General features: G+C 40.5%; 1 protein-coding gene across 3 annotated transcripts; it reads left to right on the forward strand.

The window, feature by feature from the left end:
* Positions 1 to 1,593: 1,593 nt before the first annotated feature.
* Positions 1,594 to 27,485, forward strand: RBL2 (RB transcriptional corepressor like 2). Of its 3 annotated transcripts, none has more exons than XM_076349305.1 (22): positions 1,594 to 1,785; positions 3,584 to 3,714; positions 4,920 to 5,120; positions 7,340 to 7,404; positions 11,620 to 11,748; positions 12,654 to 12,814; positions 12,920 to 12,984; positions 13,721 to 13,907; positions 15,836 to 16,002; positions 16,670 to 16,779; positions 17,707 to 17,810; positions 18,184 to 18,321; positions 18,791 to 18,955; positions 19,518 to 19,629; positions 20,293 to 20,565; positions 21,053 to 21,327; positions 21,893 to 22,069; positions 22,244 to 22,315; positions 22,721 to 22,835; positions 23,937 to 24,139; positions 24,571 to 24,738; positions 25,539 to 27,485. In XM_076349305.1, the coding sequence occupies exons 1-22, from the start codon at positions 1,594 to 1,596 to the stop codon at positions 25,707 to 25,709; spliced, it is 3,381 nt and encodes a 1,126-aa protein (XP_076205420.1). In that variant the 3' UTR covers positions 25,710 to 27,485. The 3 variants fall into 3 exon arrangements, with proteins under 3 accessions (XP_076205420.1, XP_076205421.1, XP_076205422.1); XM_076349306.1 differs by having other exon boundaries at positions 24,574 to 24,738; XM_076349307.1 differs by lacking the exons at positions 1,594 to 1,785; positions 3,584 to 3,714; positions 4,920 to 5,120 and adding an exon at positions 5,935 to 6,326.
* Positions 27,486 to 27,725: the final 240 nt, after the last annotated feature.

Consider the following 27,725-nt stretch of genomic DNA (forward strand, 5'->3'; position numbering starts at 1 on the left):
TCTTTTAATACTGTGGGGGTTTGTTACTTTTTATCCAAAGGATTTTGAAAGAGTAGATTAATGTTTCTCAGTAGAAAGTAAAATACTATTATAAGTTATTGCTGCTTTCTGCTTTAACGAGTACTGTAAATCTAGCTTAACAGAAAAGCCCTACGGTATTATGCACAGACTTCTGGGTGGCAGAGAGCATCCCATCAATGCCCTGTATACCTCAAAGCAGCTGCTGCCTCACTGCAAAGTTCACAGCTCCTCCGTGTTAAAAAGAGAGGTGTAAGACATTAGATACAGCCTAACCATTAGTTTTTAATGTTACAGTGAAATGGGCAAGACCCCCATCTTGTCCTGGCAGGCCCCGGGGGGCTGCAGGCGCCGGGTGACCCTGCTGCCATTGCCGTCTTCCAGCGCCAGCTTGGGCTTTCTGCCGCCATTGGTGCTCTCGCTGCTGGGTAAAAATGCATACTCACATCCTGGAAAACATCTCGGGTTAGCCAGATCATCTTTTCCTGACATTCCTTTTTTCCCCTGAAGCTTTCATTGTTGTTACCTTTGAAATGTTAGTAGTACAAAAGCAAACGGGTGTAGTCAATAACTCTCTTTCAGTAAAGTACAGTCTGTTTTACTGCTCTCTTAATGCACGTGTACCTGCTCTAGGACTGACCTCTCCGTAAGGCTTGTTTTTGGGAGTCTCCTCTCTGCTCGGGAGGGCCTTCACAGGAGGAGCTCTCGCTGTCTCTTTCCAACGTGTTGCTGTTTATCACCCGCTTCACCTCCCGTTACTGGGACAGCCACTGAGCGGTTTTGACTCATGCAGAAGTGATTCAAATCAGAAGTGAATCTTTGTTACTTTGGGGCCTTGTTTTGAAAACTGCTTTTTTCTTCGTAGCTGTCTAAAAGCCTTCAGCTGTATTTGAAGAACTGAACGCCCTTGCTTCTACCTGGCTGTGTAAGTGCTCTGCACCGCTGCCTTCAGCAGAACCTGAACTCCTTGTCTTTTGGTTTTACTTTACGGTCTCTTACACGAGGTCGTCAGTACCGTTTTTGCTTTGCTCACGAAGCGTTCGTCACCCATGCGTGTAATAATGCTGCAGTGCCGACATCTGCATCGGCGCGCAGCCGCCTGCCCGCGGAGGGGTAACCTGCCCCTTTGGGCGAACCCTCCTCTCTCCCAGCGTTCCTCCGCCACGGGCCACCGGCCCGGGCCTTCCTCCTGTTTAACGCGGGGGGGGGGGGGGGGGGGCACCGCCCCGCCAGGCCGGCGCGCCCCTGGCCGTGACGTGTACGCGGTGACGACAGGAACGCGCAGCGCTCCCTCCCGCTGCATTCTGGGAGCAGGGGCAGGGAGCGCTGCCGCAGGGCGGGGCGGGAGGGGAAGTCCGTGGCGTCGCCGAGGGCGCGATGCGCCTGCGCGCAGCGAGGACGCGAGGGGGCGGGCGTTCGCCCGCCGCCCAATGAGAGGCCGCGGCGCGGCGGAGGGCGGGGGCGGGGCCCGGCGCCGGGGTGTTTGGATTCGAATGCGCGTCGCGACCCTGCGGGGCGGCGGCGCAAGCGCAGTGTGCGGCGGGGCGGCGCTGCCCCCTAGCGCCGGGGTGCGGGATGCCGGGCGAGGAGGAGGACGACGCCGAGTCGGGGGCCGGGGGGGGCGCCGCCGCCCCCTCCCCGCCGGCCGAGGAGGGGGACACCCGGCAGCGCTACGAGGAGCTTTGCAGCAGCCTCAACATGGACGAGCGCGCCCGCTCCGAGGCCTGGCTGAGCTACCAGAGCATGAAGCGCAACTACACCTTGGAGGTGAGGGGCGGCGGGGCTGGGGGGCCGCGCTGAGGCGGCGGGTGGGGGCGAGCGGCCGCGCTGAGGCGACCGGCCCGGGGCGGACGGCCCGGCGGGAGGGAGAGGGTTAAGCGGGGGGAGGGAAGGGGACGGCCCTCGAGGCGCGGCGGCCTCTCCCTCACACCGCCCGGCGCGGGGGCGCCGCCCGGGCGTTAGCTCGCAGCTGGGCGAGGGCACATTCCGCCCCCCCGCCCGCCCACGCAGCGCGGCCTCGGCCCGGCCCGTCAGCCCTCGGCCCGCTCGGGGGCCGCGCCTCGGCCGCGGGGAGCGCCGCTGAGGGACGTTCCCTTCCCCGCCCCGCGCCGTGATCGCGGCCGCGGCCCTCACGCCCGCCGGGGGAGCGGGGCTGCCGCGGGCCCGGCCCGCCGTCGCTCGCGGAGGGCGCCGCTGCCGAGGGAGCGCGGGCGAGCGGCAGCGCAGCGGCGCTCTCCGGCTCCGAAACGGGGAAAAAAGGGCAATCCCGAGTCACAGCGGTGAAAAGGCGTCAAAAATAAAAGCGATCGTACCGCTGTAGCCTTTCTACTTTCAGCCGTGTAGCTGACGGACGTAGTACAGCCATCTCGGTGAACGGTTACCGGTGGCTGTTCCATTGCCCGCATAGATGCTTTCAGCCCCATTATCCTCAATCGGGTTTTGCGTGAACGTGGCGCAAAACTTCGTGGGCGGCGAAAGGCGTGCGGGTTTTGTAACACCATTCTTCAAAACGGTAACACGAAGTGACGCACCCGCTTTGTTTGGGAGACGCCTTGCACCGGCTGGCTTCTTAAAAATAAAGGTGGCCCTCGCGATAAAAGCGCGTCTGTCTGGAGTTACTGGGAACTCTCTAGGGCTGCCCGTTCCGTAGCCAGGCAGCTCTCGGTGCAGAGCTGAAGGCGGCCTCGCACGCGTGGAAGGCGGTTAGTCCTGCGGTGCCCGGGGCCCCGCGCCTCGGCCGGAGGGGGCGGGCGGGCGGGCGGGCAGGCAGGCAGGCAGGCAGGCAGGCAGGCAGCGTTCTGCTCTGAAGGCACCTCTGTCGCGCACGCTGCTCGCAACCGTCAGGAGCGGGCTGAGAAGATCAGGAAGAAAACCTGCGTTTTCCCCGACGGTGTGTGCTCATCTGGCCCCGGGATACCACGTAGCCCAAGAAACGCACAGCATCGAGTTCAGTGTTCTGTGCCCCTTTTTTTACTATTCCCCCCCCCCCCCCCCCGTTAAAACGTTATTTTTTAATCCAAGAGGGAGAATAAGATTTGAAAGGTTTTCGTTGGAATTGATTTCTGGTTTTAGGTACCAGATCGAGTAATTGTTCTGTTGTGTAATACAGAGAAAAACGGAACCTATGTTTTTCTGTTCCCACTGTCTGTTCAGGGCAGGAGAATGCTCTGATAGCAAGGAACTGTAGCTTTTGTATTTTTTTCCTAACGCCAAGGCAGTACAAAATGTTACTATAGGAGGAGAGTAACACTAAAAATATACTGTTAAACTTCGGGTCAGGTGTGAAATTTATAAAGGTAACTAGTAACTACGTAATTTGAGTTTTGACACAGTTCAATCTTAAGTATCTGTTTGACACCTGTTTTTCTTGTCGTTAAAAAACGCAAAGTAGCTCAACAGAACTTGGAAACAACGAATCAACTTTGTCACTGGTTGAACTTCATTCGTTTAGGATGTTCTACCCTTTAGGAAGTTCTATCCTTTTTCTTGGTGTTGGGCGCATAGCTGAAAACTGTGGTTTTCTTTTCAGTGAAGTCTTTTAGATGCCTGATGTTTTAATTCACAGGGAAATGATCTGCACTGGCTAGCGTGTGCCTTGTATGTGGCTTGCAGAAAAGCAATTCCAACTGTGAGCAGAGGGACAGCTGAGGGAAATTATGTATCCTTAACCAGAATTTTGCGCTGTTCAGAACAAAGGTAACTTTTCTTTTTTGCTAATTTTTAAACGCTTACAAAATCTCGAAGACTGCTTATCAGCTTGTGAAGTTTTAGAAACTGAGAACAAAGGCTAAACGTCTTTCTTGTTTCCTGCTTTTAAAGATAGAATTTATATCATCAGAATCTTTGCGTTATAGCTCATTGCCACAGAAGGAGGACAGTTCCATTTGGTCATTACTACGTTGTAAAAACACTGGTTTTCAAAATCAGAGATTGCCTTCCCTCACTCAAAGGAGAAAGAAACCCATCCCTGAAGAATAGTCTGGTTTTGAAAAGTGTGCAAAGTGTGAACTTCTCACATGAGAAACCATTTTTAATTGGCTGTGAAAATATTTACAAAATTTATCCTTTTTTTTGTAAGAAGACTTTACTTTTCACATGTCCTTGCCTTATGAAACTAAAGTGATGTCAGAATCTGATAAACAAATGTGTATCAAATGTTTATGTCCATAAAGTAATGAAGAAAAACTACCTGAAACAATTGCCTTCCTTTATTAGCAATCTGATTGTTTTGTAACAATTTAGTAGATTGGCAAAAAAAAAAATGTTCTTGTGCACTTTTTTCCCCATCTCCTTTACTGTTGGAGCATTGCTATCGGTTTAAACAATACAAAAGTGTTCCTTTAAAAACTTTTTTTTTGCAAATCAGAAATTCAGGGAATTGAATAGTTTCTGTGATCTGGGTTATCAAAGACTAATAACATTGAAAAAGCAGGTGTAGATAAAGGAGTGAAAAATAAATTAAAGCCAAACTTATGGGGTGTAATTTACTGAAACTCAGGGTTTTTTCATACTTTGTAGAATCTTCCCAGCATTGTAGAACTCAGAGTTTGTTTTATTTAAGTTAATAAATCAGTCAGAAAGATGAGGGAAAACTGATTTGAGAGTAATCTGACTGTTGGAGCTGATTGTGTCTTTGTGAGGAAAAGCCAAGAACTGCGACTACGTAGTTAACACAGTCATCAACCGAGGATATAAAAATATTTTGCGAGCTGTCTGAGCTCATCCTCGTTTATGGGTGAAGGACTGGCTCTGAGTATGTTGTTGTGTTTGCAATACCGCCATTTTGTCAGTAGTTTGGGAAGTAGAAATTGCACTTTTGTTGTAAATAAATAAAATGTATAGTGTATTTCTGAAAAAACAAACAAAAAAAAATTCAGATCTAACCCATTTGGTATTTTCAGCTTGATAGAGTTTTTTAACAAGATGAAAAAATGGGAAGACATGGCAAATCTACCCTCCCAATTCAGAGAACGAACTGAGAGGTTAGAGAGAAACTTTACAGTTTCTGCAGTAATTTTTAAGAAGTATGAGCCCATTTTTCAGGACATTTTCAGATATCCTCAAGAAGATCAACCTCGGCAACAGAGAGGAAGAAAACAGAGGTACGTTTCTGTTATTTCCAGACCAATTTTAGAGTATTACTACTATAAAAATATAATTAAGTTGCTCAGTTGTGTTAGTTGTATTTTTGACTGTAATTTCATAGTAGTTCTTTGTAATATTGAGGTTGGTCTGTCTGTCCTTGCTCGCAGTAATTTTTGAATCTTTTTTCAGTTTGTCAGATCTGGCAGGGTTCAGGAAATCCCAAAGCTGTTAAGTTTCTGTGATTTGGGGGGCAGGGGAAAGGGGAGAGATTAAAATCAGCCTGTAGACAAGAGAAATATTAGTATTTCTAAGATGGGAAAGGCTGGAAGATTTGATCATTGTACGATCAGTATAGCCTCAGTAGCTCAAAGAACAACTCAGCCTGTTTCACTGCCTAGTAATTCTCACAGTTTTCTTCATAGACGTAGACCATCTGGGTGTTTTAACTTTATAGCAGAAGCTTTATTTCTTTGTTACTGTTCGTATTAGGAGTGCTGTGAAAACAGTGCCCTGGCTGCCTTTTCTGGGTATTCTGATCTCAACAAGATTTCATCTGTTTGTGCCAGCACTTAACATGGCTTGTGATTTCTCGTGGTAGTTAATAGAGATTGATTTATTCCCATTATTTCTTTCATCTTCACTACTGTGAAGTGCTGTTGTCTGGTTGCTTTTGTGGTTTGTTTGGGGTTTTAAAAATTATTTTATTTTACTTCTTCTAATATTTACAGGCTATTTCTTAGTTGGGTTTTTTGGCTTTTTTTTTTTTTTCTCCTTGATGTTCTTGTGACCATAACATTTGTAACCAAATATATTTGAATCTATAATAAAAGGTAGGATTGTGCCTAAATGATTTTGTTGGAGAATGCAAAAGGTGAGTAAATTGGAATTGGACTATAGATGGAATAGAATTATGTATCTAGATGAATATTTGCATATAATCTTGAAATTAAAATATACTGCGTATATAATTCTATGATTAGAAGAGTAAACCCTGCTAGTTGGTTACCTTGGATGGTAAGGTGTGAAGTAATTTTGAAGATTAAGTTGGAAGATGATACTTACTAATTTTTGTGTGAAATGTATGTTAATTTTGACATTTAAAACCATTCTTCACATAACCTGATGGAGGATGAGCTGTGATATATGAAATAGCCCTTCCAGTGATACGTTTTACGGAAACAAGGAATGATGTCATGGAGTTATAAAAATCGGTGCTAGAGGAGGTTTGTTTGGTTTGGTTTGGTTTTTTTAAATACATGCAATAAATACTTGAGCATCGTTTCTGATTTTTTGGTTTTTTTTTAATTTGGATGAGTTGATTACTCTGTCAAGATTTTTCTGCTACCAAGAACACAAACCGAACTTACTAGCCAGAAACGTGAAAGTAGGAAGGAGATTTAGGAAATGTGTCCAGTATGGTGTATGTAGCAGTATTAAGAAATAATAAATCCTTAATAGCTGCAAAATTTTTGATTTAAAAAGGGGCCTTATGAATGAGTTATATTTTATTTGAAAGCATTTTAAACAAAGACCAGCAGAGGAACTTGGTTCTAATAAACATTTAATATATTTCAAAATTCTGTACGCTATCTAAAATCCTATACAAAATGCTTTACCTTAGCACACAGATGACACTCTTGTGAACACACAGTTCTGAAACTCTTGCCCATACTGAGGATATTAATATCAACACGCGGTGTAATGTGTTCCTCCAAGAACATGTATACATGCTTATATTACTCAGAATGCTTATGAAGAAGGAATTTCAGCTCTGGCCCTCAAACTATTTTGATTGACTAAATGTGCTATTTGTTGTATGAAGAAGCAGAAATAACATTTTCTGTAGATTTTAAATTCAGATTTTTCTTTGGAACTAAGATCATACTTTTGCCTTAAAAGAAAACATTTAGGCCAGCCATGTTTAACATTAAATTTACAGTAATTTTCTGCTCAAGTCTTGGCCTATTTCTAATGGAATCTGCTGCGTTGGACTGCCGTAGTGACATTTGAATCATTACATGCAGACTGAAACTGGGGTTCCGTTTGTGTCTGCACTAAACCAGTGTGCGGCTTTCTTTATTACCTTTAGTCAGGTTTTTGTGGGAAGGGTTTAAGATTTTGGCCACACTATAGTAAAGCTTCATTCTTTTAGAATGATTGAATGTTGTATGATGTTCTATCAGTTTTAATTCATTGAGCTTACTGGGTGTCTTCTTGCTGTATTTTTCCCCAAAAGACGACAACCATGCACTGTGACTGAAGTTTTCCAGTTTTGTTGGGTGCTGTTTGTTCATGCAAAAGGTAAGAGATTTGAAAGGGATTAAATACTGCACACCTGGTTTTGTTAGTCATTATGTTATATCAATCCTTAAACACTGAATGGGTGCAGGCATTTCTGAATTCAGAAATGCCTTTGGAGAAGGGACCTTCTCAGAACAGCCTGAAGGAATGTATTCTGTCTTAATTTCCCCAGCTGTATGTTTTACCACACTTCTAAGGTAAGCTATATGTCTAAATAGTTTGGTAGCTTTTATGTGGAATATTTTTACAAAGTTTCCAGTATTGTGAAGATTTATGCTGTAATTCCAAGGGAAAAACTAGCTTAGAACTTTAGTGAATTCATACTTAGATGTTGTTGTAATTAACATAAGGTGTATATGTATGTTTACTAGGAACAAAGAATATTTAAATTCCGCCTAAGTTTCCAGCAAGGCTGAAAATATTTAATGAATTTTTTCCTATCACCTAGTAAAAATTTGTCATAAAACTCTAGGTGTGAATACTTTCACGCTAGTATCACAGATAGCATTCTAATTCTTTTGATAGCCTTTTTGCCCCCTTACCTTTTTAAAAAATGAGTACACAGCAACTGTATCAAATAACCATATGTGTTACTAAATAGGTCTGCATGCGCCTGTCTTGCAAGGGTGATTTTCTCTTGCATTTTGGACATAGAAGTATATATATAAACGGCTGGCGGTCTTGAAGACTCAGATCCCTTTGGAACGCATAAGGGGATCCTCTGTTAATATGCTTCTGTAGAAATAATGCAATGAACAGACAATATATTGCAATGTATATATAACCTTTGTCGTAAGCACAGCCTTAAAGCTAATGAGAATAGTAGAGGATTTCAGCAGTTTTTCTTGATAATGATTGATGGGAGAAAAAGCCACAGGAGGGAACAGGATTAAATCCTTATTTTAGGCTTAAGTTGTTCAGTCATGTCACGTATAGTCTAAAGTCTTTCCTCATCAAACCTGCATCTTAAAGTTTCTGCATACCTAGGGCTTTATTCAAGTACTGCTTGGATGAGTGTTCACTGGGAATTCTGTATAAGTAAGATAGTGTTTTGAGGGAAATAAAGACAAGATTTATATTCCTCACTGAAAGAACATCTTTGTAGATTCAGGTCCATTGATAACTTCCAGAGACTTTTTATAATTTTTCATAAGATAACTTCTAGTAGAAGAAAACTAATAGTTTAATTTCTACAAGGGAAGGATAAAAGGAATTTTGTTTTGGTTTTGGGATGTGTGGTGGGGTGGGTTTTTTCCAATTGCAAAGTGAATTAGTGTTAAGATTCCTGCAGTGTGCTGCGATTTCCTTAATTGGCTGCTTTTGAAGATAGAACGGAGTAGGCTGTCACAATATTGAATTATCTGGCACTAATTTTGTTCAGTACAGATTAGCCTTTCTTTCTACACTGTACCACATTGCAAAGGGTTGCCAGCAGCTCCCTTTTGGAAAAGTTACTGGCGATATTACTGGACCCTCACCATCACATCTTTGTACAGAGATCAAGAAGGGTGTGGTATTGCACGAGTGCTGTACTGAACACTGTATCTCATGTAGAAGATGCCTTTTTCCAATAGGCTGCAAATTCTACTCTACCGGGGAAGAGAAATCTTTCCTAAATAAGTATGTTGCTCGCAACCCTGAAACACAGTATGATTTTCATCTTTTTTTTTCTTTTCCTTTTCAGTCCAGAACAGCTCTCTCAAGCAGTATGAAATAACCTATTCATATTCCACTGAGTCCAGAGGAGAGTTAGTACTGTACTTTATTTCCAGTCAGTCAGGACTTTACTTCTTTAGCACAGTTAGGCAGCTGAGAGAGTAAGTAGGTCAGTCTGAAAAATCACAGATTTTTCTTTTCCCTTCTATAAAATCCCCACTTCTATGAGTAGATTGGACAGTTGACAAGGTGCAAAGGGACTTTATGAGCCTTCCTATTGCTAAATTATTGGTGAATATGTTTGAGTAACTCCATCATCAATTAACTACCTGTTAATTAGCGAGCAGTTTCAGACATACAAATTAACTTTGTAGAGAATACCATGTTTATAACACAACCAATTAAATTTTACAAGAAAAAGGAAAATTTACAGTAATTATAAACTGTAAAATTAGTAAGTGACTAGTGGTAAATTTATTAAAGTGTGGCAGCACAAAAATGGAAACTAAATGTTGACCATTTAAGGCATTAAATATTCACGTTAAGTTTTGTTCACTGTGTTTTGAGGGTTGGCAGTAATCCTTATCATGGCAACCGCACATCAGTGGCAAGTTCAGGCTTGTCTCTGTGATATTTCTGCAAGCCTGAAGATCATTGCATTCAGTTTCACAAATGCAGAAAGTACAGGTCTCGTTCGTACCTTTGGTATACGCTGCAAAGTAAGAGAGCGACTTTGTTTAGCGATACTGCAATTCTCGCATACTATTTGTAAGAATTTATCTTTAAATTCTCTATCTTGACTTTTTTTCTTTCTTTAAAATGGAAATGAAAAAATGTATCTCTGCTGCACTGAGATAACTATTTTTTATTATTTGGTACTAGGTTGGGAAAGGGAGTAGTAAGCTATTCTTTGAAATGTCATTGGCAAATCATTTGTATGAAACTACTGGTACTGTAAAACTAGATTTATTTTTGACTGTGCTGACAGTAACGATTGCCATGCTAGACTTCACGGTTATGAAAGTGAACCTATGTTACGAGAGTTACTTTAAGATTTTTATTGATTAACATTTTGCTATTGTATTTACGACTTTCATTGCTTTGCTGTGAACCTTTCATGATTTGGAAATAACTGATAAATGTGTACAGTTAATTCAAATTTCGTGTAGGCTTAATTATTTTAAATAGGTCCAATTATCTGCATTCCAAACACGGAATCAGAAAGTTGAATATAAATTTGAACAAACTGGTACGTTACTGGTAGAAAAGTAACAGCATAATTTAGAAAAATTCTTTAATCATATATACATTTTGATGTGTTCTAAGTGAGTTTATTATCATATGATAGATTTCTTCAAGGACTTAAAACTGTTCTTCATAGTGGGCTCAGCTAAGTGGTTTGGAGCATACCTGAAGAAAAAAAAAAAAAGTAGAAGAGTTGTTAGTATTGAAAGAGTGATAGAAAATCATGCTGTGCATATAAATTCATGGAATTGTGATTTATGGTATTAATTAATGGTATAGTTTATTTTACAAGACTGTTTTTAGCTATGGCCATTCCTCTAAAGGAATATCATAAACCTAAATGAGTTCAGTAGAGAGTAATGAATCTGAATATAATCTCTGTGAAAGGTGGTAAGAGTGAAGAGGTTTCAAGGATTCTTTTCTACAGGAAGATGATAAATAAGAAATACTTTAGAGGTATATGAAATAAAGCTACATTGTAAACCAGATCAGAGGTATGCATTTTAACTCTTTTGTAAAGCACAAGAGAAATAAAGTTGAATTTATTACTGTTTATAATGAGCATGCCCCCAACAAAATTTTTGTAAAGAAAACAGATTGGTAAAGGAACATAATCTCCTGACTTTGAGTTGAATATTGAGTCATTCTGGAGAATGGGGGGAATTGAGGGAGGGGGCGGTGCTTGCTTTTTCTAGGACACCTGAACACTTGGGTCCAGCCTAGCAAAAGCTGAACTTCTTTGCCACACTTTACAGCAATGCAAAACTGGGGAAAAGGAAAGTCTCGGTCGGAACGCCTTCTTCCCCCTTAGGCGCCTTTAGAACGAGATTCTGCTTCAGGCAGGTGGAGTAAGAATCTGTTGAAGGATGTAACACTGCCAGACCGTGGGGCTTGTGTTGCCAGAGTTATGGTAACAAATTCTTCTTCCTTGAGACAGTTTGCATTATACAGTTTATGCTGCTTCAAGTTATTTATGCACTGATTAATCAGATTACTGTGAATTGAGGGAGTCTGCAATATCACGTTTACCAACAATTTGGTAAGGTCTGATTTCAAAACAGCACGGTATGTTTGAGTTCCTACACAATTGCTGCTGTTCCTGAAAACATATTTTACTCTTATATTTGCTATATTTTATTAAGCGTGTGTCTGTTTTACTACCTGCGTTTCTATCCAGGTATTTATAGTCACCGAAGTCTGTGTTTCCAAGACTCCATTATTGACTGTAATACAAATATTAACAGTTTCTTGGTTAAAAGAATGTTAAATCTATGCTAATTTTAATTAACCTCTTATGTCTTTCTAATACTGAAGGTAATTTTCCTATGATCAGCGATGACTTGGTCAATTCCTACCATCTCTTGTTATGTGCTTTGGATCTAGTGTATGGAAATGCTCTCCAGTGTCCTAACCGTAAGGAACTTCTGAATCCTAATTTTAAAGGTATGTTGAAAAAAACTATCTATCCAAAGTCTGCAAGAACTTCTAAGGCTACTGAAATTAGCATGAATCTATGTGGCAGAGAATAAGGTGAATAATATTGATTTGAAATATGTGGGAATTAATATTTTCTATATCTGGCTACACAGATTTCTATTAACGTAGTATGTAATAACAGACTACTGAATTTCGTCAATAATACAGTAAGTCAAGAATTTAATTTACTATGGAAATACCATTGAAGAAAGTTCCAAAGTAAAAATTTCAGTTAATGACATTTTAATGTCAGTGAAAGGGTGCATAATGACGCGGTCATTATTGGACGCAGTCAGACGGGAGAGTTCCCGTGAGGCAGCAGTTTGGAAAGATCCAGTGTTCAAATCCGAGAGTGGCAACTTTGTTTCTCTCTCATTTCTGGATTGCTGCTGTTCTCTTTCTGAAAGAGAATGGAAATGTAGGTTGACCTGATAACCACGAATGCAAATGAGTAGTGAGAAGTTTCCATTGAATTTCTGATGTAATTCTTTCCAGACTTATACTTCATTTTTAGTGCTGTACAGTATTCGCATTTACTTCATAGTGGTTCAGATGTGAACTGGGACCACTATCTCAAGTTTATTTGAATGAATGTTATAGTTCACAAGTGTTTGAGTGATTTTCTATCAGAACTGATATTTTTAATTTTTATTACTCAATATCTAATTTTTTTAAATCTCCGACTCAAAATTGACTTTTGATAACCTTATCAAATTGAGTGGGCATTATATAATTAATAATTCTTTCAAGGGATCTAATTAGTTTACCATTTTAATTTCACACCACCTAGACTATATAGCATAGAATTTAAGTTTAATAAGAAAACAGGATATGGATTTGCAAAATTAAATAATATGTATTCTTAACTGCAGGTCTACCTGAAGACTTTCATAGCAAGGATTATAAAGTATCGTCTGATCCTCCCTGCATCATTGAAAAACTGTGTTCATTACATTATGGATTAGTTTTAGAAGCAAAAGGCATAAAGGAACATTTTTGGAAGCCATATATTCGGAAACTTTTTGACAAGAAGGTTGGTCAATAAATTGGTAATGTAGAAAAATTTCTCCTTACTCATTACCTTCAGAACCTTTGTAAGAACTGAAATGTCCATCCTTTGTTCTTAACTGTCTTACAGCTTTTAAAAGGAAAAGATGAAAATCTGACTGGATTTCTAGATCCTGGGAACTTTGGAGATAGCTTGTGAGTCACTGTATTCGTGGTTTGGTTTGAATTAGTATCCCTCTGCAATACAATTGCACTTGCATTATTACCTGTATCTTAACAGTAACACTAGCTACTTGACTTGCGTATTTATTAATGTTCATACATTGCATTGCGTTTCAGTTCCTTTTCTTTGAGGTGGTATGGTCTGAGGCATAGTTGAAAGAGGAGTGATTCTTCAGGATGCTGTTACTTGATGTCTGCTTTTATTCTTATGTTTCCTCAATTTTTTTTTTTTATATAACTCAAAGTGTTAGTATGAAAAAGATGTGGGATCACATTGAATGAGTGGAAACTGGGAGGGAAAAATTGGGTTTGGTGGTATTTTTTTATTTAGAAACTGAGAGATGCTTATGAGTAGGACTTATTTTCTTTTAAATGGTATGAAAACAGTAAGCGTAGTTTATGATGATGTGATGCTGCATAAGTTTTGAGGAGTTTCCAGCCATATACAAGTTCTCAGTATTTTATTGTGTTCCTCCTGCAGCTATACTAAATGGCAAGCCATCAGATTTAGTGGAAAAATAACGTCCTTGCCACTGTCATTTTTAAGATACTGTCGATTTTAAAGGAGCTCCAACACTTAAGTCAGGCTTAAAAGAAGTTCTGAAGTAGACTTCCAACAGGCCAGAACTGTGTTCATTCAGTAAGCAGGTGAACAAAGCACTGTCTAAATAAAGGGGGTTTTGTATCTGTCTTCTCCTTTCTGCTGTAGCAAAGCCATCAACAAGGCCTACGAGGAGTATGTTTTGTCAGTAGGAAATCTCGATGAGCGAATATTTCTTGGGGAGGATGCAGATGAAGAAATTGGAACTCTCACAAGGTGCTTAAATACACCTTCAGGAATGGAAACAACTGAAAGGGTACAAGTGAAGCATAATTTGCAGCAGCACTTTGACAGGGTGAGTATGACATGGTCTGTGCTGCTGTTTTTATGTGGAGAATGAGTTGAGTTAGTCTATTTCTGATGAAGAGAAGCAGCAACTAAAAAATTACCGTCTTTATTGTTTAAGGGGATCTGGGAGTGTACACAGCATAACTGAGTTAGATTTTGTAATTGATTAGATATGTTGTTTACTTTTGGGGGTTTTGGACAGAATTTCTCCATGCATTTGGGTTTTCTTTGATTAAATCCAGTAGAGAGAATATTTAGGTAACTAACCTAAAGAGGTATCTTTAGGTAAATCTTTAGGTGAAGATTTTCAAGCACACCAGAACAGGCAAGTCTCCATGGTTGTTTGGCAGGTGCTGAATTGTCCTGCAACTGTTGGGGCCCTCTGGAGCTGTCTGTCCAACTTCCCCTTCCCTCTCACGTCTGTCCCACATGCAGAGTGTTTTGGTTAACATATGCAAAGCTGCTCAGGGATTTGCTCTATGCATAATTTTTTTTGTTTTCTTTTAACGGATATGCTTCAGGTGTTAATATTACATCTGTTTACAGTTTTAGTTAAATCACTAGGGAATGGTTTTCACCTTGCTTGCCTAAAAGCACGATACATAGACATTAAAATAGCATAGAATATGGTCTTTAAGAGGATAAAGAACACTACGTGTTTCAGAACAATAAAGTGAAGACCTATAAAATTATCAGGGCCTTCGTGTGACTGGAGTAGCTTTTGAAAAACAGGCACTGGCTTTGAATGCAGACATATATACCTGTGATTACAGAATATCAAAATGTTCCTGAAGATGGAAAAGATATCTTAAAGGAGGAAGGCTACAAGACAGGCAAATAAAGAAGGATATAAGCTGTATTAGCAAAATCAGAGTACAGAGAGCAAAGGTGTGAAACAGTCTAGATCACTTGAATAGTTATGTGATCTTTTTCCAGAGTGAGAGCTGGTTAATGGCTTTCAACATTCTTGAGAGAAGAGATCAAAATAACCTTATCTGCAAACTCAGTGCAAGGAGTTCATTCTTTGCTTCTGATCTATTTAAAAAAATAATCAACCACTGTTTTGCTGGCATAGTTCTGGGTGCATAACTCTGGTAGGTTTCTGTAGTGATGAAAGTGTGGCCTGTAAGACAGCAGCTGCGACGCCTGTGCTGCTGCACGCTCCGGGGAGTCCAAGGCAGGGCTGGGGGAACCAGCTTCCCTTAGGGTATGGAGACAGAAATAAAACACTCCTAGGAGCATGGGGGGAAAATGGGAGGAGTATTGGGAGCTGGACTTGATGGTGAAAAGACTGCAAAATGTAATGTATTCATTAAAATAAGGAAAAATTTCTTGGTTAAGTAATGGTGTGCTTAGATAATTAGAAGATGCATCATTTTTGCTGTACATTAATTGAAGGAACATCCTTCACGTTAAATTATTTTGATATGATGGATTGAACTGACGCAAATGAATTAAAATGCTAATTGTTACGTTCAGGAGGACTTTTAATGTAAGAGTTAAAGTTGCTGAAAGGAAACCCTGGCTCAGTACACTTTTCCTATGAGCTACAGCTGCCTTTGGTACTCAAGGGATAGGAGGGGTCTGCTGGGGTTTTTTGGGGGTTCTGGTTGTGTTTGGTTTTTTTTCAGATTGGCCTAGTTGTTTCACACTTCACTCCCAGTATCTGCATTTCAGTGTGAGGTCACACCCTCTCTGTTTATATGTTTGTACAGTATTATTTGATACAAACATCCAAGTGACACAGATAAATCTTTCATTGCTGACTGTTATCTGAGACATGAACTAGTTTGGGCTGTTTGATTCCTGGTCTTTCCTTCCAGGCATATATCATAACACAGGGTAAGAAAGCATTCTACAGACGCTGCGAGGGTATGTCCTGTATCTAAGTTTCATAATAATGTGCGGTTATATGCCTATTTTTTGTCTTTTTAGTCCAAATCACTTAGGATTACAACCCCACTTACTGGCCGCAAGTATATTAAAGACAGCAACCCGTATGTGACACCTGTTTCTATAGCAACATACAGTTTGAGCCGCCTTCATACGATGCTGGCAGGACTGAGAAATGCCCCCAGTGAAAACCTGGAGCAAATACTCAGGTAAGTTTGATGTTTAGCTAACCAAATAATTCTATTTTTTAAATAGTTTTAATAACAAATGTTAATGCTAAACAGTGTAATTTAAAATGTGAGGCAGTCTTGAAAGGTTCTGGAGTAAAATAGGACCCAGAGAGACACTTAAATTTCAAAAGACTTCACTGTCTTTAATGAGACACCTTTGTCCTTAAGAGATCGATGGCTGTTAAGAACATACATTTTAAACACAACAGGTCTGAGCTTCTCTAACAGCAAACCGCTAATTCAAAATTTTCAAGACTTTTCTTCTTCCTACTTAGCAAATCTCACTACCTAGCAAATCACTCCATACTGTAGGAGATTTGAAATAACATTTATTCTCCATGTAGATAAACTGTGGCCTCAGGTACAATATATTTTTAAAACAATTTTTATATCACATGAAAAATGCTGTTTATCCCTGATTGTGGAAAGATGTGCGTATTTACTACAATATATACAATAATAATAATATGCTGTGGACATCTTACAGTACATATACAGTTAGGCACATATGGGTGTGTTTGTATTCCTATCCAAGACATTTATAGTTTCATGCTTTAATCATATGATAAAAATAGTTGTAGATTTTTTTTTTTTCCTTGGTCTTAGTAGGAATAGTATGTTGAAAATGTTTAGTTTTTATTTCCAGGGCATGTTCCAGAGATCCTTCTCAATCTATTGCAAACAGAGTAAAAGAAATGTATGAAGTATACTGCCAGAGCATGCAGTCTGAAGGAGAATTCAGTAATTTTTCCAAAGGTGGGAAACATTTTACTTAGCCATTTTAATTCTTAGCTATATGTAAACACATTTATCTCTTGTAAGTAACTTACAGTTTTACTTCCAGGTTATGCTTTAGCACAAGAGTCTTTTCTATTACTGCTGTCTTTTCCTGGTATTCTTAAGGCATGGCAAATTTCAACCCTGCATGCAATTTTGTAACCAGCCTTAGCTTAAATCACTGGAATGTGATGATACTTCTGGTTCTACCGAAGTGAAACGAAAAGCACTCTTAAGGGTACCGCTTTTCTCTCCGTTACAAGAATAGCGATGGCACGGATTTCTGTGACGGTAACGAAAAATCTGTCTAACTGCAGTCTTTAAAAGTCCTACAGCAATTTTGGCTTACATACATGGATGGGTTAGTACAGGTATTATTAAAATCCTGCCAGTATAAACACAAAGTATTATTTGCAAAGCTGTCAAGATTTGTGAAGCACGTGAAGACGGATTAAAAATTAGGAAGATGCTCTTGACCACCTTGTTTCTTAATAGGGCCTTCCTTACTTTGTATTTGTTCTTGTCAACATAGTTGCTTCAGTGTTTTCTGTTGCGCAGTGCAAGTTGGATCCATATAGGTATTACTTTTCAAACAATGTATTTTCTAAGCTTGACATACGTATATTATAGTAGAGCAATTTAAAGATTGTTCTTAATACATGGTGTTTCCATCAAAATCTGGGTTCAGTAATAAGTTATTCTGCTCTGCATTCACAAGTCGGTGCAGCGTAGGAGAGGGATTCCTAAATTAACTTTACATTAACTGATTTAGTCCTGAAAGTATTGTAGCCACAGCAGCACAGAAATCCACACAAGCTACCGAACCGTTGTATCTCTATAGCTTAGGCTATAGAGATAAAATTCTTTTATTGCATTTCACGATGTTTCTGTTTAAAATTCCTGCAGATGTTGCTAGTAAGCATTTTCGTCGTGCTGAGGTGCTATACTACAAGGTCTTGGAGTCAGTCATTGAGCAAGAGAGGAGGAGACTGGGAGACGCTGATTTATCTGTAAGGAAAACTAATCAAGTTGTACCTCACTTTTAAAGTTGGATCTACAAAAAAGGAAAACGGTTGTAGGGCAGAATAGACAGCTAATTAAAATGATCATAAATCTCTGAAAAGTAGCCTGTAAGTACACCTGAATGGAAGAAAAAGTGTACAAGAAATCATTTGTGTTTGCAAACACAAAGGTGTATGAAATTTTTAATGAGTAAAGATGGCTCGTTTTGGGTTCTGTTCTGTCTCTTTCTTACAAAATAAGTAAGTCCTCTTTTTATAAGCTTGATAATCTTGCTGTGGAGGCAGAATAGAAAGCATTTTACTGTTCTATAGTTACACTGTAAATTAAGTCTTAAAATTTGCATTTTAATTGCTCTTGCAGGCAATACTGGAGCAAGACGTGTTTCATAGATCTCTGCTGGCATGTTGCCTTGAGATCATTACTTTTACGTATAAGCCACCTGGAAACTTCCCATTCATCACTGAAATATTTGACATTCCCGTTTATCATTTTTATAAGGTAAAGTGTTTGATAGCTAGAAATGCTTATCAAGTCATGAGTACTCTACTGACTTCTACTAAGTAATCTCCTTACCTGGACGTTAACTTACACATTAACCCTTCATCCTCAGCTTTGCCCCTTTGGAAAAATGTTACCCAAGTGTCTGTCATTCTGGGGTGTGTCTTGGGTATTTACAAATCAAAATACTGTTAGCAGTTTAACCCAGGAGCAGTCTCCAAGTATCTAGATAGTAACTAATGGCTTACCATTTTCTCAGGAGCCACTGTTGCAGCACTTGGCATGTTTGTTTAGAAAGATACAAGTATCTGTCTTCTGGTAAACTGCAAGACAACATATGATTGAGTCATAGTAATGCAGCCTTAATATTTCTAATAGCCTCTTCTTCCTCGAAGATCAGGAATTCTTTCTGTAAGAAGAAATATATGAATCAAGTATATTATGTTGACCATAATTATCCACCTTACAGGTAATTGAGGTTTTCATTAGAGCAGAGGATGGCCTTTGTCGGGAAGTAGTAAAACACCTTAATCATATTGAGGAACAGATCTTGGAAAGTATGGCATGGAAACAGGAATCCATATTGTGGGACAGGATCAGAGATAATGAAAACAAAGTTCCTAGCTGTGAAGAGGTGAGCACTTCTTTGTATGTTTTACATAGTTTTCCTCATCAGACGGGATGGCAGAGAGTGGACGTTAATACCCCAAAGGGAGAGGCTTTACCTGTCCAAATTTCAGTTTCATCCTACGAGCTCATCAGTGCAGAGAAATAGTAAGTGTAGTGTGCTCTGGTCTGTTCACGGCCATCTCTGTAGAGACACCCACAATGGAGACATGCAGCTGAGATGCTTCTCACCCAGTATTTGCAGAGCACAGCAGAACAAGGAACAAAACGAACAAGCAGGGAAGGTTTGGACCAGTCACACTTGAAAAGATTACTAGACGAGAAGGAAGGTGGTAAAAAGTACAGACTTTTAATTGTAGTCACAGAACGATTATTACAGTACTGTATCTTCTAGAGTAGTACCACCACTACAAAATTTTAGTTAGGCTTATGGTAAGTTTTTCAGTGTTCTTGTTTTTATTTTTTTCCACAGTTTTTCTGTTCAAAATTTGTAGTGTGGAAGCTTTTAAAAATTCGTTACGTAGTCAATCTGTGATACAGACACTCTAACAAAAGTATAAATATTTTAGGTAATGCCACCTCAGTATTTTGAGAGATCTGCTGGGAACAGTGTTGTAGGTTCACCATTGACACCAAGACGAATAAACGAGGTTCGCGCTGAAACTGGAGGACTAGGAAAAGGTGAGACTTTTTTAAGCAAAACATACTTACACTATTTAGACCAGGGCTTCAATTTTTAAATCTAAGTAAGTGGTGTACAGCAAGGAACCTGCTTTAATGTCAATGTGCAGTTAATTGCAAACACATTTGTAAATGGTATTTCTATTGCAACTCACATAGTTAAGTCAGCTGTCTAAGACCGATACATTTGTTACTTCAGTGTGAACAGCATACTGGTTTGGTAGGGCATTTTCAGGAGGTTATGTATATGAATAGCATGTATGTATGTACACATATGTATACGTTAAATAGTATTGATACACGCACACTACTTATGTTCCGATCGGTAGCACTTGAACAGTTTGCTTTATTGTTATACCAGAATAGAAGCTCCACTATATATTTAGTTATGTGCAGTCTCAAACTTTTTCTCTGGAAAAAGAAAACATCATACAGTAGCTTAGAAAAATATTAAACACAGCATTATTTGAGACTAAGTCATCTCGAAAAGCAATCTGTAAGCCACAAATGTAGACATAAGGAATTTTTCAGAACGTTTCCTGAAGAGCTTTGCGTGACGTATGTTGGTTCTCATTAGATTTCTGTCACGTATTTGTATAATAAGGGATTATACAACAAGAGTTAAATACATATATATGTGTGTGTGTGTGTTTTAATCCACAGGCCTTTCATCCTCTCCAACTACCCTGTATGACAGATACAGTTCTCCTACAGCCAATCCTACAAGGAGAAGACTGTTTGTTGATAACGATAATACCTCTGACAGTGGAACTCCAGTAAGAGTTTCCCAACAGCCCGTGGTAAATACGGTGCCTGTGCAGAACATGAATCCCGAAGCAATGTCGGTAACTCCGGTGCCTGGCCAGACACTGGTTACAGTGGCAACTGCCACCGTAACAGCCAATAATGGGCAAACTGTTACAATACCAGTGCAAGGTGAGAGAAAAGCGACTGTAGAATTATTCAGGCTTGTTCCCATCAGAGTATTAGCACACAGTAGGGGGGAAAGGGGGAACAGCACGCCAGCAGAGAAAAAAATATGTTTAGGGATTCCTAATTGGGAAAATTGTATGAATAGATGAGCAGAATTTAGAGACAGAACGTGTACAGCACAGGGATGTTCTGCCTGCCAACATCTATTTATAAAACTTAGTTATTTCAGTACGCCTTCCTTCCTGAACTAGCACAGGATGAAAGTTGCATCAATATCAAAAACTTAGTTCAAGTCCATTATCTTCTTGTCTCCTTATGATGAAAAGTCCAAAGTATTTTGATGAAACAATTTCATATACAATATACTAAATATATAGTTATAAGCAACTAATAAAAGAATTACCCAATTCTGAAAAAAACCCCAACAAAACCACAAACAACCACCCCCCCCAACTTGCTCTTGTTTCAGACTCTTTTTCTTAAATTACAGGTATTGCCAATGAAAATGGAGGAATAACTTTCTTCCCAGTCCAAGTAAACGTAGGTACCCAGGCTCAAGCCGTCTCCGGTCCCATTCAGCCTCTCAGTGCCCAGACTCTTGCTGGTACCCTGAACACTCAGATGACTGGGGCAACGCTGCAGTTACCAGGCCAGTTAACTGTTCAGCAGATCTCTCCTGGAGAGCAAAGACAAACCCAGCAATTTACCACCGCCACGTCCATCAGGCCGCGGAAGATGGGCTCACTTTCACTCTTCTTTAGAAAGGTAGTTTTCAGTCTAATTTGTGCTTTGCTGAGTTTGTATTTTGGTAAGTCTTCAGTGATTTTTAAAATATGTACTACTTATTAGTAAGAAGAGAATATTCAATTTCAAAGTCAAGCTATACCCTTTGTCTATTCATGGACATACCTGAAGAGTAGTTTTCTTAAGCAGGCAACTTCTCACTAGCAAAGGAGTAGACTATTGCCACAGGCACCAGGAGTTGTGAAGTAGATTATGTACTTGGCCAGCAGGTACTTAAAGGTGTCCATTTTCTTTAAGGCTCTTTAAAAGAAATTCACCTTTGAGACACTCTGGTTTACTCAGTACGGTGGTTTCTGCAGGCTATGCAGTGCCCTTCCTGCGCTCAGGAGAATTCATATGTTTTCTTGGCTTTAATACCAGTACTGGGAATGTCTGTGTCTTGTAAGCAAAAAAGTTAAATTTAGTTATTCTTCTTTTAGCTCATCATTTGCACAAGTTCTACAGGGTGTGCAAGTCTGAACTACCCTTTAGCTGGGTACGAAGAGCAGTATTGCTATGGCCCTAAGCATGGTCTCCATTTCAACAGGTGTATCATTTAGCTAGTGTTCGTCTGCGAGACCTCTGTGTCAAACTTGATATATCTGATGAGCTGCGGAAAAAGATCTGGACGTGTTTTGAGTATTCCTTGGTGCACTGCCCTGAAATCATGATGGACAGACATTTGGATCAGCTGCTGATGTGTGCCATCTATGTAATGGCTAAGGTAAGGTGAATAAAGAAAAAACAACCAACCAACTTCTTTAAGACTTAATAATCCAAAGATTACAATTCCTCAAAAAAACCTCAAACCAACCAACCAACACACTCACAACAACCCCCAAACAAACAAAAAAACCCACAGAAAAACTATTAACCTTTTCTGTTCGTCTACTCTTAGGTCACGAAGGAAGACAGATCATTTCAGAACATTATGCGCTGCTATCGGACACAACCACAAGCCAAGAGTCATGTAAGTACAGTTAGTATTAAACAAGGAGGTATCTGGTTTATTAAATGCCTTAGTTCTATTTTAGGAATGGATCGCTTTTTAAAGTAACAGTATTTAAATTTAATGAATGCAGTCTGTGAGCCGTACTCCTCAGAAGACAGCAGTCATATCCAAAATCCTGCACTACTGGAAGCTTTTTGTGCTAAACTATACCTAAAATAGAAAATATCTTTACTTAAACCCTAAGGAGGCAGTGCCTATTGGATGATACTCCTCTTAGGAGGCTGTATTTTCCCCTTAAGAAGCAATTTGATACCACAATGAAGTTTCTAAAAAGCAGATATATCACGCAGACTATTGTTTCCTAACTATGCAACTGCCCATCTAGTCATCCTTCCTTTTTTATGCTCCTCTTTTTCCCTGCAGGTATATCGGAGTGTCCTGATAAAAGGCAGGAGACGACGACGCTCCGGCAGCAGTGATAGCAGTAGCCAGCAGCACTCACCTATGGACAGAAGTAAAGAGAGAAACAAAGAAAGAAGTGAGTGATTCTAGATTCCAGATGTTTGTTTTTAATTCCATTTTAAAGCAAGAGTTGGATTTTGTGTCGCCCCACCCCAAACGGTTCCTTCTTTGGTAAACTTGGACACAATTAAGAACATATTGATAACATTTAAGAGTTGCTGTAACTGAAGCTTAATATTACACCCACTTCGACAGTTTTGAATCTACCACCACATGAGCTTACCTTAAGAGTTTAGCATGACGGCTGGCCTGAACTCCGAGTTCAGTTTGTACACCAAAGAACATGTCTCTGTGAATGAAAAGGAAATCCGTGCTAGCCGGTGCTCACAGGTCCTCTTTCACGTATAACAATCGTGGAGCTGCAGCAGTTTCTTTTGCAGTAGCTGGCTGTCTTCAGAGATAGGAACAAACCAGCCACCCACAGCATCTCTTGTAGCGTATCTGACATCTCTGAAGATTCTTTCCTTGATATTTGAACTGACACATTTTCCTTGAATTGACTTTTGTAACGGAAAGCAACTAAGCGATGCTGTATATTCCTACCACCAGTTTTCAAGATATTTAATAGATGACAGTATAAACTGTAGGTATTAATGTTTTCTGTCACGGAGAGGTGGCAGGGAGAGGAGGGAAAAATTACATATATTTTGCAACTTCCCACATTAGACCAGCAGGAAGTATTACCAAGCCAAATATTTTTACTACTAGCTGAAAAAGACTGCCACTCTGTATTTGAAATTGTGCCAGCTGGCAAGAAGAAAGAGCTACTGCTAGAAGTATAGCACAAAAGCCTGAAAAAGGGAGTTTTAGCTCTGCTTATATTGTGATGAAACTCAGCTTATGCAGAAAAGCCACTTGCAGTTTACCCAGTAAGAAGTTAGAAATCGCGTGTTTCTGTACACGTACTCAGCAGTTTGTTGATCTTTAACAACACACTGCTTTTTCGTAAGGGAAGATGCTAAGGGAACAAAATTAGCATCGCTGATACTGACACCAGATTCATGGTCACCGTACTGCAATTTAAACGTCTGGAACGCAGTTTCTGCATGCGGCTGAATGTCTGGAACTCAAGCGGTTGAAGTGCATTAAACAGGAGGGATTGCTCTCACCTTCACAGCTAGCAGAGACTCCAGCCCAGTGATGCGATCCAGCAGCACCCTGCCTGTGCCGCACCCCAACAGCGCTCCCCCTACTCCAACCCGACTGACTGGTGCCAACAGCGACACCGAGGAGGAAGAGCGAGGTGACCTGATACAATTCTATAACAACATCTATATCGAGCAGATTAAAGAATTTGCCCTGAAGTATACTTCAAATGCAGTAAGTTAAATTCTGTGCTTTTCATTAGTAAATGGATTATTTTTTTTACTGTGCATGCAGTACTCTCGGCTAACCTCACTGCAAGCAAATTCAGTATTTTTGTGACAATAATTTCAGTTCAGGACCTACTCTGCTGCTAAAAGACTAAGCACTTTTGCTGCCTATTTGCTGTTTCCTCCTGTATGAAATAAACAGCACTGTGCAACGTCATCCACCAGCCTCAGACAGGGTTAGAAAAGTCAGTAATAAAAAAATAACCCTAACCTGGCCTAATAACATGACAAAACTTGCATCTGCTCTAAACACGTATGGTATGACATTAGTGGAAAAAACCCTAAAGTGTGTTTAAGATGACCAACTTACAGAAGCCTTGCTGTAGTAACACCCGGGATCAGATACCAACTATTGAATGATTTTCATTTTCTCTTGAGCAGACCGATTCACCCCCGCTCTCGCCCTACCCGTTTGTAAGGATTGGCTCCCCTCGCAGAATACAGCTGTCCCAGAATCACCCAGTGTACATCTCGCCACACAAAAACGAGTCCACTCTCTCGCCTCGAGAGAAAATATTCTATTATTTCAGCAGCAGCCCGTCTAAGGTGAGACTGAAGGGTTTTAGTTTGCTTTTATAAATCTGTAATGCTACCTTTTCTTTTTGGTCGTGAAATTAGAGAAGAGTCTGCAACACACCTTTCTGCTTACGTTGTTTAACGTACACTTTCTCACCTTACGCTCTTCAAACTGTCAGCTCAGGTATCTAAGAAGTTGTAAAGCAATTAGGTGTCCAAGCTACTTGTGTACCTTTAAAAGAAGTTACTCTTTGTACTGGTACACATGAAAGCCTCGGGAGGCGCGGCAATGGTACCCTTTGCTTTCAGGTAACAGATGGGTTACTTGGTATGGAGACTGTTCAAAGAGCAGAACGTTAAGTACAATCGCGTGCTCTGATCGACCCAGTGGGGGAAGAAAAACCCAAATGGCTCTTAACTTGAAAAGACTTGCCAGGTGAATAGGTAATAGGCTGAATCCTGTGATCTCTGCTCACCGAGAATGAAGTAGAAGTCTTTCCTGAGAAGCACCTTCATTCCAGATAGGAACTGTTGCATCTATGGTGTAAGATAAGAGTCGTAACTATGGATGGAAGGCCCTTCAGCTCTGCGTGTGCTGAAAGAAGCAGCTTGCTTAGGTCTGAGTAAGACTCTAGCACACAGCAGTGGAAAGACCAGTGCAGTGGTTAAAAAGCTTAGTCTGTCACAGGAAGCACTATGTACAGTGCAGATTTCCAGAAATAAAGCATATGTAATCCCACTGTAAGCAATTAACAAAAGCTCACTTTATATTTTGGTAGTCACAATAATGAGAGAGAATTCTACTTTCTTTTCCCCCCTCCTCTCTCCAGAGGCTAAAGGAAATTAACAGCATGGTTAGAACTGGAGAAACTCCAACCAAGAAGAGAGGCATTCTCTTAGAAGATGGCACTGAAGCACCAGCTAAGCGCATCTGTCAGGAGAATCACACTGCTCTGTTAAGACGACTACAAGATGTAGCAAATGACAGAGGGTCTCACTGAGTCCAGGGTTCCAGCACAGGTATTCCCTCTCTGCTGCTCCACTGGGCCGGGCTGCTCAGCGCACCACATGGATTCACCAGGCCTTTGCGAGTGTCTTCAGCCAGGCTGTCCTCTTCCCACCCCACCGCCCTGGTTGTGACCCATCTCCTGCTGGACCTTGCTGAGCCTTTCCACTTGTCGGGCAGGGGCAGGAGCAGAGCCTCCCACAACGCCCGGGACAGCGAGGATACGCTTCAAACCCTGCGACCCAGCCTCACCCCATGGTTAAGCTAATCATAAGGCAAGTGATCCATCTCCAGGCTCCGGCTTCGGAAAGCAGCTGAAGAGCTTTTTGGTGCTTGGAGAACACACCCCCGATACAGCTTTCTACGCTTTCTACCTTGCAACAGGTATTTAAATCTGCTTGCTCTAACCAGTCCACTCACTGGTTTTATCAGTGCTTTACCATTTTCATCTTTGGACTAGAAAGTTACATGTGTGTCAGAGCTGGGAGCACTGCCCCAAGATAACCACATTTGACGGCGCCTTGGTTTTACGATAATGACCTCCACAAAAATAACGACTGACTCACAAGTAATATCCTAGCGAAGTCCAGTTCTGCTTGAAAGGGAAGATGGGAATCATCTTTTTAAGCCCTGAAGGAAGCTGTCGGAATGGATCCTTTCCATATTCAGGATGTTTCGCGTGCCCCTGAAAACCATCGCGTTGTTTTGCTTTAATGTTTGGGCACCTTGTTGTTTAAAGGTAGACAATTTTGTTTATGCATTGTTTTTAGCTGTGCAATGTTTTAAAGTGAACTCACGTTCAAAAGGTGGCACTTTGGATAGGGCTGTGAAGCATCGTTTTTAATGCAGATTAGTTTTGCTGTATATTTGCAATGGCACTTTCTAAATGTGAATATTTTTTTCAAAGGCTGACTTCAGCTGTCTTTCTGTATTGAAGCAATTTGACTTTGTATTTATTTTCAAATTGACATCCCATAGCTCCCCTCTTCAGCAAATGGCATTAAGAATTCCTGCTAACTTGCTGTAAGGAAGGCGGGAGGCTAGGGATGTTTGCTTTTTTCAAGGAATTTTATATGCTTGTAATGTTTCTTCAGATCGCTTTTCTTGAGAGTTGGGAACCGGCCACCTCACTCACTCACTCGCTCGCTCAGCGGAAGGACGGTGGCGTCCATCTCTTAAAACATATACCTAGCTTTTTTGTTTGTTTTTAAAGGAGAGGGCTTGGAGGGGGTGTTACTGGTTTTTTTTAAATGGACTAAATCAAGCTGCCTGGGAGAAATCTCTCCCCTACTAACAGGATAAGAAAGGGGTGCAGATATTAGACTTCCTAGTTGTTTTCATTTGATGTAGTTCCAAAACACCAGGAAAGCGTTCAACATGCTAACCACCGGTACAGCGCAGCGAGGTACTCCTTTTCAACGATGTAACCGGGACAGTGGTGGTGCTAATGAAAAATGTAGCCCACGCGGATTCTAGAAGTTGTTTGTAAGGGAAGCAGAAGTTAAAACCGCCATGTTTTCAGCCATTCCTGCTCCTCTGAATAATGGGAAAATTTATGACTTAATTGCACCGCACATTCAATTAAAGTAGAATAAAAGCATCTTTCGTTCTTACCTGCATAACAAAAAGGCTGAAGTCGAGAAATTGTGTAGATGTTTCTGTAAAAATATTTATGAAATTGTCACAGTTCTTGTTACTCTCTACCATTTACATTACTTTGTATGAAAATATTGCGAGTGTATTTTTCAATAAAGAATTTATAAACTCACAATTTTATGTCCTTGTATGAAAAAAGCACCATATGTGCAAAGCTAAAAACAGTCTGTAGCTCTCAAACACGAGGTGCGACCAGGTAGCGCAAAAAGAAAACATCAAAATGGTCATAGAGCCAGGACCAACAAGGCACGTGATACACCTGAGGTTCCAAGAACTTCAGTCAAACACTGCAATTAATGGTTTGGGAAAAAAAATAAATACAAGAACCACACTTACTTATTAGTCACACAACAAG

Source organism: Aptenodytes patagonicus, chromosome 11 (assembly GCF_965638725.1).
Source record: "Aptenodytes patagonicus chromosome 11, bAptPat1.pri.cur, whole genome shotgun sequence".
NCBI lineage: Eukaryota > Metazoa > Chordata > Aves > Sphenisciformes > Spheniscidae > Aptenodytes > Aptenodytes patagonicus.

Excerpts from the sequence above, each read along its gene's own strand:
- RBL2 (XM_076349305.1), top strand. The coding sequence starts at position 1,594 with ATGCCGGGCGAGGAGGAGGACGACGCCGAGTCGGGGGCCGGGGGGGGC. Across the intron at positions 3,715-4,919 it reads TTGCGCTGTTCAGAACAAAG|CTTGATAGAGTTTTTTAACA; the intron begins GTAACTTTTCTT and ends TGGTATTTTCAG. Across the intron at positions 16,003-16,669 it reads AACCTGGAGCAAATACTCAG|GGCATGTTCCAGAGATCCTT; the intron begins GTAAGTTTGATG and ends TTTTATTTCCAG.